Here is a 15,947-nt window from a genome sequence, read left to right as displayed (position 1 = left end):
GAAGTGCAAGTTTCATGACCGTAAACATTTCCGTTGATTTTTTAGAAACTTTTTTGCTAAGGGTGTTGCGTATTTTCTTCCATATAACACATGAACAAAATGTACTTTTCAGGGGAAAAAATTAGCAACACCCTTAGCAAAAAAGTTTCTAAAAAATCAACGGAAATGTTTACGGTCATGAAACTTGCACTTCCTTAACTAAAATTGAATGAGCTACAAAACTACATTTTCTAACAATTCTGAATAAAAAGTTAAAAATGTTGATGACATTTTTTTGAAGTTCGATTAATTTTCTAGAGCGAGTTAAAAAAAGAGAGTTAAAAAAAAGATTAAAACTAAGCTAAATACTAAAATACTAGTTTATAGCGTATCAGACAGCCGGTTAAACGCCTCCGACCACTTTCCAATCTCTTTAACAATTGCAAACATTGCCTCGTTCTGCTTCGCTTGCATTTCAATTAACTTGGCCTCATTTTCCAATCGTTTGGTCTCATTTTCTGCCAGTATCTGTTGATATAGGGAGAAAAATGAAAAAAGTTTAATAAATAAATTTTTTATAATGAATTATTGTTTCTTACCCTGTGTGTTTGAGCCTGCACTTCAACGATTTCTAAAAATCGCCGCGTTTTGTCGGCTTCTGCGTCAGCACGCTTACTTTTTAAGCCCCTACGTGATGTTTGTGCGGGGGTAGCAGAAAATGCCCTAGACCCTCTCGAGTGATGAGCGGACGGTGTTGTAGCCATCCCACATTCAACAGCCTCCTCGTCATCATCAGCTTCTTGCTCCTTATTTTTTCTTTTTGAACCCCTGCGCAGTGTTTGGTCGGGGGTAGCGGACGGTGTTGCAGCAACTACACATTCTACAGTCGGAGTCACCGCCTCCTCGTCATCGTCCTCGAAAATCAAACGCAGCTCCTAATTATAATAAAAACAAACAAAATAATTCGGACACATATATGGAAATAAGTGTAAAACTAAAACTTCACCTCTTCTTCTTCCATTGTATCCGGGCAATCGTGTGAGCCTTGAACATATTTTTCCCCAATTAAATTTAACACACGCATCTCCATTTCATTCGGCGCCGGGAGGGTAATTGGCCGATTGCCTGTTTGGGCTCTTTGCACATTTCGGTCCCGAACGCGGTTGCTTGTACGGCTTTTCAAATCGCGCCAGACCTAGTTCCAAAGAAATGAAATAAAAAATAAAAATTTATGTTGCTCAAAAATTCCAAAAATAGAAGGAGGTCCTTAAAGTACTTGAAATTTGTACTTTGTTAGAGTAGAATTAAATAGGCTACAAAACTGTATTTTCGGGTTTTTTTTTATTTGAAGGATTTGAAATTTTTTCGAAACGTTTTTGAAATTCTATAAGATAGATTTAAAGTTTAGAACATAGATTTATACTGGTCTAAACTAAGATTTGTATGAGAAAAATATTGAAATCAAAAAGAAATTATGTTAATGTTTAAAAGATGCAAATTATTCCGCGTTAATAATTATGAAACGGGGTATATAACCCACTCCCCATCCAGTCAGACTTTGCATGTTTGAAACCTTTTCTTAATTCGTTTTTAATTTCTATATTTTCCTCATAGAAATCTTAGTTCAAAGCAGTATAAATCTGTGTTCTAAACTTTATGAGTATCCTTTATGTTATGTGAGAAATGATAGGGACGCCCTGTATGTGTATCTTTTAGAATTTCAAATACTGAGTGAGTTATATATATACAGCTATGTAAGAAATAATAGGGATACCCTTTAAAACGGGTTTGTTCGCAAACTATGTTTATTTATAAGTATTTTAAAAATTTCATAGTTCTAATTATATTTTAAATACAATTTTTAAAATACTAACAAATAACCATAGTTTGCCAACAAACCCGTTTTAAAGGGTATACCTATTATTTCTTACATAGCTGTATATATATAACTCACTCAGTTTTTGAAATTCTAAAAGATACACATACAGGGTGTCTCTATCATTTCTCACATAACATAAAGGATACTCATAAAGTTTAGAACACAGATTTATACTGCTTTGAACTAAGATTTCTATGAGGAAAATATAGAAATTAAAAACGAATTAAGAAAAGGTTTCAAACATGCAAATTTTGAGTAGATGGGAAATAGTTTATGCATTAGGTTTTAAGAATGGTAAGGGTGCTAAGGGTGCTTCAAAAAGTTTTTTGAGGCCTGCTCTGATTTTCACATTTACAAAAAATTTCTATTTACTTGTCAAATTGTATCTATATAAATTCAATAAGTAAATCGAAAATTTTTTGTGAAAGTAGATATCAGAACATACCCAAAAAAAAATGTTTAACAGCACCCTAATATACATTTATTACATCTTAAAACTAGGGAACTTATATTTAATGATAGCGAACAATATAAAGGTAAAAAAAAATTAATACTAAGCTAAATAACAAAATACTAATTTAATAGTCCACAGCACCGACGGTTAAAGGCGGGGGTGCTGGTGTTTGTGCAGGAGCTGATGTTGGAGCGGACAGTCATTAAACTGTCGGAGTCACAGCCTCCTCGTCATCTTCTTCTAAGATCAAATGCAGTTCCTAAGTATTAGAAGCAAACAAAACAATTAGCACATAATTATGAAAATAAAAATAAAAATATCAGCTCACTTCTTCTATGCTATCCGGGCAATCACGTGAGCCTTCAATATACTCATCTCCAACAAGGCTAACCACGCGCATTTCTACATCAGTTACCGCCGGGAGATTGACTTGCCTATTGCCTGTTCGGGCTTCCCGCAAACTCCTGTCTCGAACGCGGTTGCTCGTGCGGCCTTTTAAATCGCGCCACACCTACTTCCAAAGAAATAAAACACGAAATATAGACACATTTATGAATAAACATAAATATCTCGGGAAAAATCAAAGTTAAAAGTGAATTCTGATAAAACGATAAGTCTAGGACAAACATCGGCTACAAATATTTCCTGACAGAAGTAAAATTTTTATTTTCCACGTTCGGATTATTGATACCGTGGTCAAAACGTGTCTTTTAATATCTCTCGATATTTTTGGACGTTTTTAAGCAGTCTACCACAGTCCTAGACTTACCGGAATCACTAAATTCTTCGTTTGAATTTTCACACAATATTAACTTTTCACCGTAACACATTTATGTACATATGTTTTTGGAATTAGCGTACAAGTTAAATGTACATATACTATCCACACATATTTGTACATAAGAACCAAACACTAATATGCAAACAAATGGCCGAACGTAACTTTGTCAGCGCTTTCCGCTATTCACAATATTTAGTGGAATCCCGTTCTCACCATTTTCTCACAATTTGCGATTCCATTTATGTATCACAAGCACTGGCTCCTCATGACGGTTTGTATGTTGCTATTTTTCACTAAAGAAGTACTTACCGTTTGCCATTGTTCTGTAGTTTTTGTAGCTCCTCCAATAGCGTTGAGCTTTTCTGTCAACTCCCTCCATTTCCTCAAGTACTCCATCCTTCCATGTTGACGCTGGAATTTTCCTGTTGCCAGTCCGTCGTTCTCAGTGAGAAGGTCAACTAGTGTCCGTAACTGCTCCTGTGATGTCCGGTTTCGCTTAGCAGCAGCACTTGTGGACGCCATTATAAAATTCTAAAATAAAGAACAATAAATGTTTAAAATAAGGTTGTAATATCGTAATAATTAAAAATACTTTCCTTTAATATTACTTTTCTTTTTTACACTGAACAAAGAAATTTGATTTCAGTTCCTATTATGGTGAATTCCACTTATAAAAAATCAATTATTAAACTGAAGAATCAAATTAGCGCGAACAAATAGTTTTTTTTTATTCCTCTTTGTGATTTTCGCATATTTTGACATTTCGAACGGCTGATGTGAGCAGAGATGCCACACTTTAACATTTTGAATAGATACGAAAAGTCAGCTGTTTGGACTCGTTATATATAAGTTACTGAATCGCACATTCGTTACAGCAAACCAAAAATTTGGCCGATATACATAACGACTTCCATAACGATATAAGTTAGTGAATCGCACTACAGGGGTGACTCTAGAATGCGTTTGTACAATATGGGTATCAAATGAAAGGTGTTAATGTGTATTTTAAAAGGGCGTGGGCCTTAGTTCTATAGGTGGACGCCTTTTCGAGATAGCGCCATAAAGGTGGACCAGGGGTGACTCTAGAATTTGTTTGTACGATATGGGTATCAAATGAAAGGTGTTAATGAGTATTTCAAAAGGGCGTGGTCCATAGTTCTATAGGTGGACGCCTTTTCGAAATATCGCCATAAAGGTGGACCAGGGGTGACTCTAGAATTTGTTTGTACTAATGGGTACCAAATTGAAGGTGTTAGTGAGTATTTTGAAAGGGAGTGGGCCTTAGTTCTATAGGTGGACGCCTCTTCGGAATATCGTTATAAAAGTGGACCAGGGTTGACTCTAGAATGCCTTTGTACAATATGGGTATCAAACGAAAGGTGTTAATAAGTGTTTTAAAAGAGAGTGGGCCTTAGTTCTATAGGTGGACGCCTTTTCGGAATATCGTTATAAAAGTGGACCAGGGGTGACTCTAGAATGCGTTTGTACGATATGGGTATCAAATGAAAGGTGTTAATGAGTATTTTAAAAGGGCGTGCGCTTAGTTCTATAGGTGGACGCCTTTTCGAAATATCGCCATGAAGGTGGGCCAGGGGTGACTCTACAATTTGTTTGTACGATATGGGTATCAAATGAAAGGTGAGTATTTTAAAAAGGAGTGGGCCTTAGGTCTTTATGTGGACGCCTTTTCGAGATATCGCCATAAACGTGGACCAGGGGTGATTCTAGAATTTGTTTGTACTATATGGGTATCAAATGAAAGGTGTTAATGAGTATTTTAAAAGGGCGTGGGCCTTAGTTCTATAGGTGGACGCCTTTTCGAGATATCGCCATGAAGGTGGACCAGGGGTGACTCTACAATTTGTTTGTACGATATGGGTATCAAATGAAAGGTGAGTATTTTAAAAAGGAGTGGGCCTTAGGTCTTTATGTGGACGCCTTTTCGAGATATCGCCATAAACGTGGACCAGGGGTGATTCTAGAATTTGTTTGTACTATATGGGTATCAAATGAAAGGTGTTAATGAGTATTTTAAAAGGGCGTGCGCTTAGTTCTATAGGTGGACGCCTTTTCGAAATATCGCCATGAAGGTGGACCAGGGGTGACTCTACAATTTGTTTGTACGATATGGGTATCAAATGAAAGGTGAGTATTTTAAAAAGGAGTGGACCTTAGGTCTTTATGTGGACGCCTTTTCGAGATATCGCCATAAACGTGGACCAGGGGTGATTCTAGAATTTGTTTGTACTATATGGGTATCAAATGAAAGGTTTTAATGAGTATTTTAAAAGGGCGTGTGTCCTAGTTCTTAAGGGTGACGCCTTTTCGAGATATCGCCATAACCGTGGACCAGCGGTGACTCTAGAATGTGTTTGTACGATATGGGTATCAAATTAAAGGTATTAATGAGGGTTTTAAAATGGAGTGGCCCTTAGTTGTATATGTGAAGGCGTTTTCGAGATATCGACCAAAATGTGGACCAGGGTGATCAGAACATCATCTGTCGGGTACCGCTAATTTATTTATATATGTAATACCACGAACAGTATTCCTTCCAAGATTCCAAGGGCTTTTGATTTCGCCCTGCAAAACTTTTTCATTTTCTTCTACTTAATATGGTAGGTGTCACACCCATTTTACCAAGTTTATTTATAAAGTTATATTTTACGTCAATAGACCAATGCAATTACCATGTTTCATCCCTTTTTTCGTATTTGGTATATAATTATGGCATTTTTTCATTTTTCGTAATTTTCGATATCGAAAAAGTGGGCGTGGTCATAGTCGGATTTCGGCCATTTTTTACACCAATACAAAGTTTTGCTTAGCTAAAACTAATTTTCATACATTTTTATATGTGTGCGGCCTCAGTGCAATGTTACCTCCTTGCACTTCATTGGTCGCAACACATTTTTCGTATGAGAAATTTTCTCATACTAAAATTTGACTGTTAGTTTAGAATATGAAAACCATTATATGATCAACATCTTCTAATTTAACTAACAGTCTTACTAGGAATTATATCAAATATCAACACTTTGATTTATTAATATTTGATTTAATAAGCTTAAATTTGCTTACTTTTACTTAGTTTTGCTTAGCTAAAACTAATTTTCATACATTTTTATATGTGCGCGGCCTCAGTGCAATGTTACCTACTTTCACTTCATTGGTCGCAACACATTTTAAAAGTAAGATGACGAGGCATTTGGCGATCTTAAGAGAGTCATAGTTACTCCCGCCACCGTTTGTTTACCCGCACTTACTTTAATTTCTTCACTTTTTCATTTCTTCTAGGAAACTTTCATACAAGCATCATTTTTATAGAGTACTTGTTGCCGCAGCTCTAACAAGCGCCTCTAAAATTTGACTGTTAGTTTAGAATATGAAAACCATTATATGATCAACATATTCTAATTTAACTAACAGTCTTACTAGGAATTATATCAAATATCAACACTTTGATGTATTAATATTTAATTTAATAAGCTTAAATTTGCTTATTTTTACTTAGTTTTGCTTAGCTAAAACTAATTTTCATACATTTTTATATGTGTGCGGCCTCAGTGCAATGTTACCTCCTTGCACTTCATTGGTCGCAACACATTTTTCGTATGAGAAATTTTCTCATACTAAAATTTGACTGTTAGTTTAGAATATGAAAACCATTATATGATCAACATCTTCTAATTTAACTAACAGTCTTACTAGGAATTATATCAAATATCAACACTTTGATGTATTAATATTTGATTTAATAAGCTTAAATTTGCTTATTTTTACTTAGTTTTGCTTAGCTAAAACTAATTTTCATACATTTTTATATGTGCGCGGCCTCAGTGCAATGTTACCTACTTGCACTTCATTGGTCGCAACACATTTTAAAAGTAAGATGACGAGGCATTTGGAGTTGAATGTTGACATAATTTACTTATATACTGTAAAGATATTAACTTTTCTTTAAAATTTGAATTAAAAAAGAAAAATTTTTAAAAAGTGGGCGTGGTCGTTCTCCGATTTTGCTAATTTTTATTAAACAGGCATATAGTAATAAGTGTAACGTTCCTGCCAAATTTCATCATGATATCTTCAACGACTGCCAAATTACAGCTTGCAAAACTTCTAAATTACCTTCTTTTAAAAGTGGGCGGTGCCACGCCCATTGTCAAAAATTTTACTAGTTTTTCATAAGTTCAACTAACCTACCAAGTTTCATCGCTTTATCCGTATTTGGTAAGGAATTATCGCACTTTTTCGATTTTTCGAAATTTTCGATATCGAAAAAGTGGGCGTGGTTATTGTCCGATATCGTTCATTTTAAATAGCGATCTGAGATGAGTGCCCAGGAACCTACATACCAAACTTCATCAAGATACCTCAAAATTTACTCAAGTTATCGTGTTAACGGACGGACGGACGGACGGACATGACTCAATCGAATTTTTTCTCGATACTGATGATTTTGATATATGGAAGTCTATATCTATCTCGATTCCTTTATACCTGTACAACCAACCGTTATCCAATCAAAGTTAATATACTCTGTGAGCTCTGCTCAACTGAGTATAAAAATAGGTAGGTATTTTGTGTGAGGATGCAAAGCTTCACGTTTTTTGTGGTCTGCATGTAAAAACTATGACTAGGAATCACGTATTTCAAAAATATATGACGTAAACGTAACTATTTAAAGAAATTTGATGAATTTTGAAGCTTCTAGCCGTAAAAAAGGGTATAGTTTATATGAAGTATATAATATATATACCATATATCACCGATCTCTATGATTTTTTCAGACAACAATATATGCTATATACGGGGCAGAAATTGCGCAAAGTTTCTTATCTGAACAATCGGTTGTAAGAGATATATACTATGTATACCACCGATCGGGGGATATATACTATATATACTATACTATATATACGACCGATCTCATCAATTTTTTCAGGCAACAATATGTGCAATATACGAAATTATATGGTGAAGTTTGAAGCTTCAATCTGTTAAATTGAGTAAGATATGACAAAAATCCTCTTTTTCTGAAAAATCGGTTGTATGGAGGATATATGATATAGTGGTCCGATTCGGCCGGTTCCGACAAATGTCTAATCGGACACCCAAATACACCCGCTCACCAAATTTTATCAAGATATCTCTAAAATTGAGGGACTAGTTTGCATACAAACAGACAGACGGACATGGCTAAATCAACTTAGCTCTTCATCCTGATTATTTCGGTATACTTAATGGTGGGCCTATCTATTTTCCTTTAAGGACTTACAATTTTGGGTTTCGTGACGAAATTAATATACCATTTCATTTTCATGAAAGTTATAAAAATAGGTAGGTACTTTGTGTGAGGATGCAAAGCTTCACGTTTTTTGTGGTCTGCATGTAAAAACTATGGCTACGAATCACGTATTTCAAAAATATATGACGTAAACGTAACTATTTGATGAAATTTGATGAATTTTGAAGCTTCTAGCGGTAAAATGGCAAAAATGACAGTTTATATGAAGTATATAATGTATATACCATATATCACCGATCTCTATGATTTTTTCACACAACAATATATGCTATATACGTAAGCATTTGGTGAAATTTGAAGCTTCTAGCTGTTAAAATGGGGAAGAAATTGCGCAAAGTTTCTTATCTGAACAATCGGTTGTATGAGATATATACTATGTATACCACCGATATCAATGATTTTTTCAGACATCAATATATGCTATACACGTAAGCATTTAGTGAAATTTGAAGTTTCTAGCTGTTATAATGGGGCCGAAATCGCAGAAAAATATATATATATACTATATATATATATACTATATATACCACCATATATATACTATATATACCACCGATCTCTATGATTTTTTCAGACAACAATATATACTATACACGTAAGCATTTGGTGAAATTTGAACATATCTAAACGATTTTTAAGATAAATATAAAATAAACCAGTAAGAACGGGACTGTCTTCGGCTGTGACTTCATACCTTTCATGAATGGGGCTGAACAATAATCTTATCCCGTTCGTAATCTCCGAATAATAGGATGTATAAAATACGAAATATATAGTGAACAGATCTACATACCTAAACGATTTTTAAGATAAATATAAAATAAAACAAGTAAGGAAGGCTAAGTTCGGGTGTAACCGAACATTACATTCTCAGTTGAGAGCTATGGAGACAAAATAAGGAAAATCACCATGTAGGAAAATGAACCTAGGGTAACCCTGGAATGTGATGGTATGACATGTGTATCAATTGGAAGGTATTAAAGAGTATTTTAAGAGAGAGTAGGCCATAGTTCTATGGATGGCCGCCATTTAGGGATATCGCCATAAAGGTGGACCAGGGCTGACTCTAGAATTTGTTTGTACGATATCGGTATCAAATGAAAGGTGTTACTGAGCATATTAAGAGGGAGTGGGCCTTAGGTCTATCGGTGGACGCCTTTTCGAGATATCGCCATTAAGGTGGACCAGGGGTGACTCTAGAATGTGTTTGTACGATATGGGTATCAAATGAAAGGTGGTAATGAGTATTTTAAAAGGGAATGGGCTTTAGTTCTATAGGTGAACGCCTTTTCGAGAAATCGCCATAAAGGTGGACCAGGGGTGACTCTAGAATATGTTTGTACGATATGGGTATCAAATGAAAGCTGTTAATTAGTATTTTGAAAGGGAGTGATCCTTAGTTCCATAGGTGGACGCCGTTTCGAGATATCGCCATAAAGGTGGACCAGGGGTGTCTCTAGAATGTGTTTGTACGATATGGGAATCAAACGAAAGGTGTTACTGAGCATTTTAAGAGGGAGTGGGCATTAGGTCTATAGGTGGACGCCTTTTCGAGATGTCGCCATTAGGGTGGGCCAGGGGTGACTCTAGAATGTTTGTACGATATGGGTATCAAACGAAAGGTGTTACTGAGCATTTTAAGAGGGAGTGGGCATTAGGTCTATAGGTGGACGCCTTTTCGAGATATCGCCATTAGGGTGGGCCAGGGGTGGCTCTAGAATGTGTTTGTACGATATGGGTATCAAATGAAAGGTGGTAATGAGTATTTTAAAAGGGAGTAATCCTTATTTCTATAGGTGGACGCCTTTTCGAGATATCGCCATAAAGGTGGACCAAGGGCGACTCTAGAATGTTTGTACGATATATGTATCAAACGAAAGGTGTTACTGAGCATTTTAAGAGGGAGTGGGCATTAGGTCTATAGGTGGACGCCTTTTCGAGATATCGCCATTAGGGTGGGCCAGGGTGACTCTAGAATGTGTTTGTACGATATGGGTATAAAATGAAAGGTGGTAATGAGTATTTTAAAAGGGAGTAATCCTTAGTTCTATAGGTGGACCCCTTTTCGAGATATCGCCATAGAGGTGGACCAAGGGTGACTCTAGAATGTTTGTACGATATGGGTATCAAACGAAAGGTGTTACTGAGCATTTTAAGAGGGAGTGGGCATTAGGTCTATAGGTGGACGCCTTTTCGAGCTATCGCCATTAGGGTCGGCCAGGGGTGACTCTAGAATGTTTGTACGATATGGGTATCAAACGAAAGGTGTTAATGAGCATTTTAAGAGGGAGTGGGCATTAGGTCTATAGGGGGACGCCTTTTCGAGATATCGCCATTAGGGTGGGCCAGGGGTAACTCTAGAGTGTTTGTACGGTATGGGTATCAAACGAAAGGTGTTACTGAGCATTTTAAGAGGGAGTGGACATTAGGTCTATAGGTGGACGCCTTTTCGAGATATCGCCATTAGGGTGGGCCAGGGGTGACTCTAGAATGTTTGTACGATATGGGTATCAAACGAAAGGTGTTACTGAGCATTTTAAGAGGGAGTGGGCATTAGGTCTATAGGTGGACGCCTTTTCGAGATATCGCCATTAAGGTGTGCCAGGGGTGACTCTAGAATGTGTTTGTACGATATGGATATCAAATTAAAGGTATTAATGAGGGTTTTAAAAGCGAGTGGCCCTTAGATGTATATGTGAAGGCGTTCTCGCGATATCGACCAAAATGTGGACCAGGTGATCCAGAAAATCATCTGTCGGGTACTGCTAATTTATTTATATATGCAATACCACTAACAGTATTCCTGCCAAGATTCCAAGGGCTCTTGATTTCGCCTTGTAGAACTTTTTTCATTTTCTTCTACTTAATATGGTAGGTGTCACACCCATTTTACAAAGTTTTTTCCAAAGTTATATTTTGCGTCAATAAACCAATCCAGGTACCATGTTTCATCCCTTTTTCGTATTTGGTATAGAATTATGGCATTTTTTTCATTTTTCGTAATTTTCGATATCGATAAAGTGGGCGTGGTTATGGTCGGATTTCGGCCATTTTTTATACCAAGATAAAGTGAGTTCAGATATGTACGTGGGCTAAGTTTAGTAAAGATATATCAGTTTTTGCTCAAGTTATTGTGTTAACGGCCGAGCAGAAGGACAGACGGTGGACTGTGTATAAAAACTGCTGGCTTCCACCGATTTCGCACATTTTTACAGAGAACAGTTACCGTCATGGAATCTATGCCCCTACCAAATTTGAGAAGGATTGGTAAATTCTAGACAAACTAAATGAAAATGGGCGGAGCCACGCCCATTTTTAAATTTTCTTTTATTTTTGTATTTTGTTGCATCATATCATTAATGGAGTTGAATTTTGACTTTATTTACTTATATACAGTAAAGATATTAAATTTTTTGTTAAAATTTGAATTAAAAAAAATTTTTTTTTTTAAAGTGAGCGTGTTCTTCATCCAATTTTGCTAATTTTTATTTAGCACATATATAGTAATAGTAGTAACGTTCCTGCCAAATTTCATCATGATATCTTCAACGACTGCCAAATTACAGCTTGCAAAACTTTTAAATTTCCTTCTTGTAAAAGTGGGCGGTGCCACGCCCATTGTCCAAAATCTTACTAATTTTCTATTCTGCGTCATAACGTCAACCCATCTACCAAGTTTCATCGCTTTAACCGCCTTTGGCAAGAATTATCGCATTTTTTCGGTTTTTCGAAATTTTCGATATCGAAAAAGTGGGCGTGGTTATAGTCCGATATCGTTCATTTTAAATAGCGATCTGAGATGAGTGCCCAGGGATCTGCATACCAAATTTCATCAAGATACCTCAAAATTTACTCAAGTTATCGTGTTAACGGACAGACAGACGGACGGACGGACGGACATGGCTCAATCAAATTTTTTTTCGATACTGATGATTTTGATATATGGAAGTCTATATCTATCTCGATTCCTTTATACCTGTACAACGAACCGTTATCCAATCAAAGTTAATATACTCTGTGAGCTCTGCTCAACTGAGTATAAAATCAGGTAGGTACTTTGTGTCAAGATGCAAAGTTTCAGGTTTTTTGTGGTCTGCGTGTAAAAACTATGACTACGAATCACGTATTTCAACAATATATGACGTAAACGTAACTATTTGATGAAATCTGATGAATTTTGAAGCTTCTAGCCGTAAAAAAGGGGCAAAAATTACAGTTTATATGGGGTATATAATATATATACCACCGATCTCTATGGTTTTTTCAGACAACAATATATGCTATATGCGTAAGCATTTGGTGAAATTTGAAGCTTCTAGCTGTTAAAATGGGGCAGAAATTGCGCAAAGTTTTTATCTGAACAATCGGTTGTATGAGATATATACTATATATACCACCGATCTCAATGATTTTTTCAGACAACAATATATGCTATGCACGTAAGCATTTGGTGAAATTTGAAGCTTATGACTGTTAAAATGGGGCAGAAATTGCGCAAAGTTTCTTATCTGAACAATCGGTTGTGGGGGATAAATACTATATATACGACCTATCTCATCAATTTTTTCAGGCAACAATATGTGCAATATACGAAATTATATGGTGAAGTTTGAAGCTTCAATCTGTTAAATTGAGTAAGATATGACAAAAACCCTCTTTTTCTGAAAAATCGGTTGTATGGAGGATATATGCTATAGTGGTCCGATCCGGCCGGTTCCGGCAAATGTCTTATCGGACACCCAAATACGCCCGATCACCAAATTTTATCAAGATATCTCTAAAATTGAGGGACTAGTTTGCATACAAACCGACAGACGGACAGACGGACAGACGGACAGACAGACATGGCTAAATCAACTCAGCTCTTCATCCTGCTTATTTCGGTATACTTAATCGTGGGTTTATCTATTTTTCTTTAAGGACTTACAATTTTTGGTTTCGTGACGAAATTAATAAAAAATTTCATTTTCATGAATGTTATAAAAATATGTAGGTACTTTGTGTGAGCATGCAAAGCTTCACGTTTTTTGTGGTCTGCGTGTAAAAACTATGACTAAGAATCACGTATTTCAACAATATAGGACGCAAACGTAACTATTTGATGAAATTTGATGAATTTTGAAGCTTTAGCTGTAAAAAAGGGGCAAAAATTACAGTTTATATGGGGTATATAATATATATACCACCGATCTCTATGATTTTTTCAGACAACAATATATGCTATATACGTAAGCATTTGGTGAAATTTGAAGCTTCTAGCTGTTAGAATGGGGAAGAAATTGCGCAAAATTTCTTATCTGAACAATCGGTTGTATGAGATATATACGATATATACCACCGATCTCAATGATTTTTTCAGACAACAATATGTGCAATTTACGAAATTATATGGTGAAGTTTGAAGCTCCAATCTGTTAAATTGAGTAAGATATGACAAAAATCCTCTTTTTCTGAAAAAATCGGTTGTATGGAGGATATATACTATAGTGGTCCGATTCGGCCGGTTCCGACAAATGCCTAATCGGACACCCAAATACACCCGCTCACCAAATTTTATCAAGATATCTCTAAAATTGAGGGACTAGTTTGCATACAAACAGACAGACGGACAGACGGACATGGCTAAATCAACTTAGCTCTTCATCCTGATTATTTCGGTATACTTAATGGTGGGTCTACCTATTTTCCTTTAAGGACTTACAATTTTGGGTTTCGTGACGAAATTAATATACCATTTCATTTTCATGAATGTTATAAAAATAGGTAGGTACTTTGTGTTAGCATGCAAAGCTTCACGTTTTTTGTGGTCTGCATGTAAAAACTATGACTACGAATCACGTATTTCAAAAATATATGACGTAAACGTAACTATTTGATGAAATTTAATAAATTTTGAAGCTTCTAGCCGTAAAAAAGGGACAAAAATGACAGTTTATATGAAGTATATAATATATATACCATATATCACCGATCTCTATGATTTTTTCAGACAACAATATATGCTACAACATATAAAATTGAAACAACACCTTTTAGTCGTTTAAATTGTTTTATTTATAACAATACAATTGTTTCGACACGCGCGTGGTGTCATCATCAGTTGCAAGTTTTCAACTAACAATTGTCAACAGAAATTAACAAGTAAGCCTAACAAAATCACTCAGTGAAGCATTAAAACAAAAACAAAAAAAATTATACAATGCAAATACAATGTAAAGAGAAATGAAACAAAGATAAAAAAAAAAAAAAAAAATTAATATGCAATAACAAAATTAATATGTACTAACAAGACACGGAACTAGCGAAAAAAAGCTTTTAGCCGTAAAAAAGGGGCAAAAATTACAGTTTATATGGGGTATATAATATATATACCACCGATCTCTATGGTTTTTTCATACAACAATATATGCTATATACGTAAGCATTTGGTGAAATTTGAAGCTTCTAGTTGTTAAAATGGGGCAGAAATTGCGCAAAGTTTCTCATCTGAACAATCGGTTGTATGAGATATATACTATATATACCACCGATCTCAATGATTTTTTCAGACAACAATATATGCTATACACGTAAGCATTTGGTGAAATTTGAAGCTTCTTTCTAGCTGTTAAAATGGGGAAGAAATTGCGCAATGTTTCTTATCTGAACAATCGGTTGTATGAGATATATACTATATATACCACCGCTTTCTATGATTTTTTCAGACAAAAATATATGTTATACACGTAAGCATTTAGTGAAATTTGAACATATCTAAACTATTTTTAAGATAAATATAAAATAAACAAGTAAGAACGGGACTGTCTTCGGCTGTGCCGAAGACTTCATACCTTTCATGAATGGGGCTGAACAATAATCTTATCCCGTTCGTAATCTCCGAATAATAGGATGTATAAGATAAGAAATATATAGTGAACAGATCTACATACCTAAACGATTTTGAAGATAAATATAAAATAAAAAACAGGTAGGTACTTTGTGTGAGGATGCAAAGTTTCAGGTTTTTTGCGGTCTGCGTGTAAAAACTATGACTACGAATCACGTATTTCAACAATATATGACGTAACCGTAACTATTTGATGAAATCTGATGAATTTTGAAGCTTCTAGCCGTAAAAAAGGGGCAAAAATTACAGTTTATATGGGGTATATAATATATATACCACCGATCTCTATGGTTTTTTCAGACAACAATATATGCTATATACGTAAGCATTTGGTGAAATTTGAAGCTTCTAGTTGTTAAAATGGGGCAGAAATTGCGCAAAGTTTCTTATCTGAACAATCGGTTGTATGAGATATATATTATATATACCACCGATCTCAATGATTTTTTCAGACAACAATATATGCTATGCACGTAAGCATTTGGTGAAATTTGAAGCTTATAGTTGTTAAAATGGGGAATAAAGTGCGCAAAGTTTCTTATCTGAACAATCGGTTGTATGAGATATATACTATATATACCACCGGTATCTATGATTTTCTCAGACAACAATATATGCTATATACGTAAGCATTTGGTGAAATTTGAACATATCTAA

The 15,947-nt window shown here is 35.3% G+C and overlaps 1 protein-coding gene across 1 annotated transcript in view; it reads right to left on the bottom strand.

Annotated features, from left to right (window-relative positions):
- Positions 1–360: 360 nt before the first annotated feature.
- LOC137235101 (uncharacterized) overlaps positions 361–15,947 on the bottom strand; it is a 381,861-nt gene continuing 366,274 nt past the window's right edge. The window contains exons 2-4 of the mRNA XM_067758295.1: positions 986–1,174; positions 579–914; positions 361–507 (exon numbers count right to left, since the gene is read on the bottom strand). Coding sequence (XP_067614396.1) covers positions 361–507; positions 579–914; positions 986–1,069 — 567 coding nt within the window. The 5' untranslated portion in view covers positions 1,070–1,174. The remainder of the gene's footprint in view (positions 508–578; positions 915–985; positions 1,175–15,947) is intronic.

Source organism: Eurosta solidaginis, chromosome X (assembly GCF_040869045.1).
Source record: "Eurosta solidaginis isolate ZX-2024a chromosome X, ASM4086904v1, whole genome shotgun sequence".
In the NCBI taxonomy this organism is placed as follows: domain Eukaryota; kingdom Metazoa; phylum Arthropoda; class Insecta; order Diptera; family Tephritidae; genus Eurosta; species Eurosta solidaginis.
This window is presented reverse-complemented; position numbering and strand designations above follow the sequence as displayed.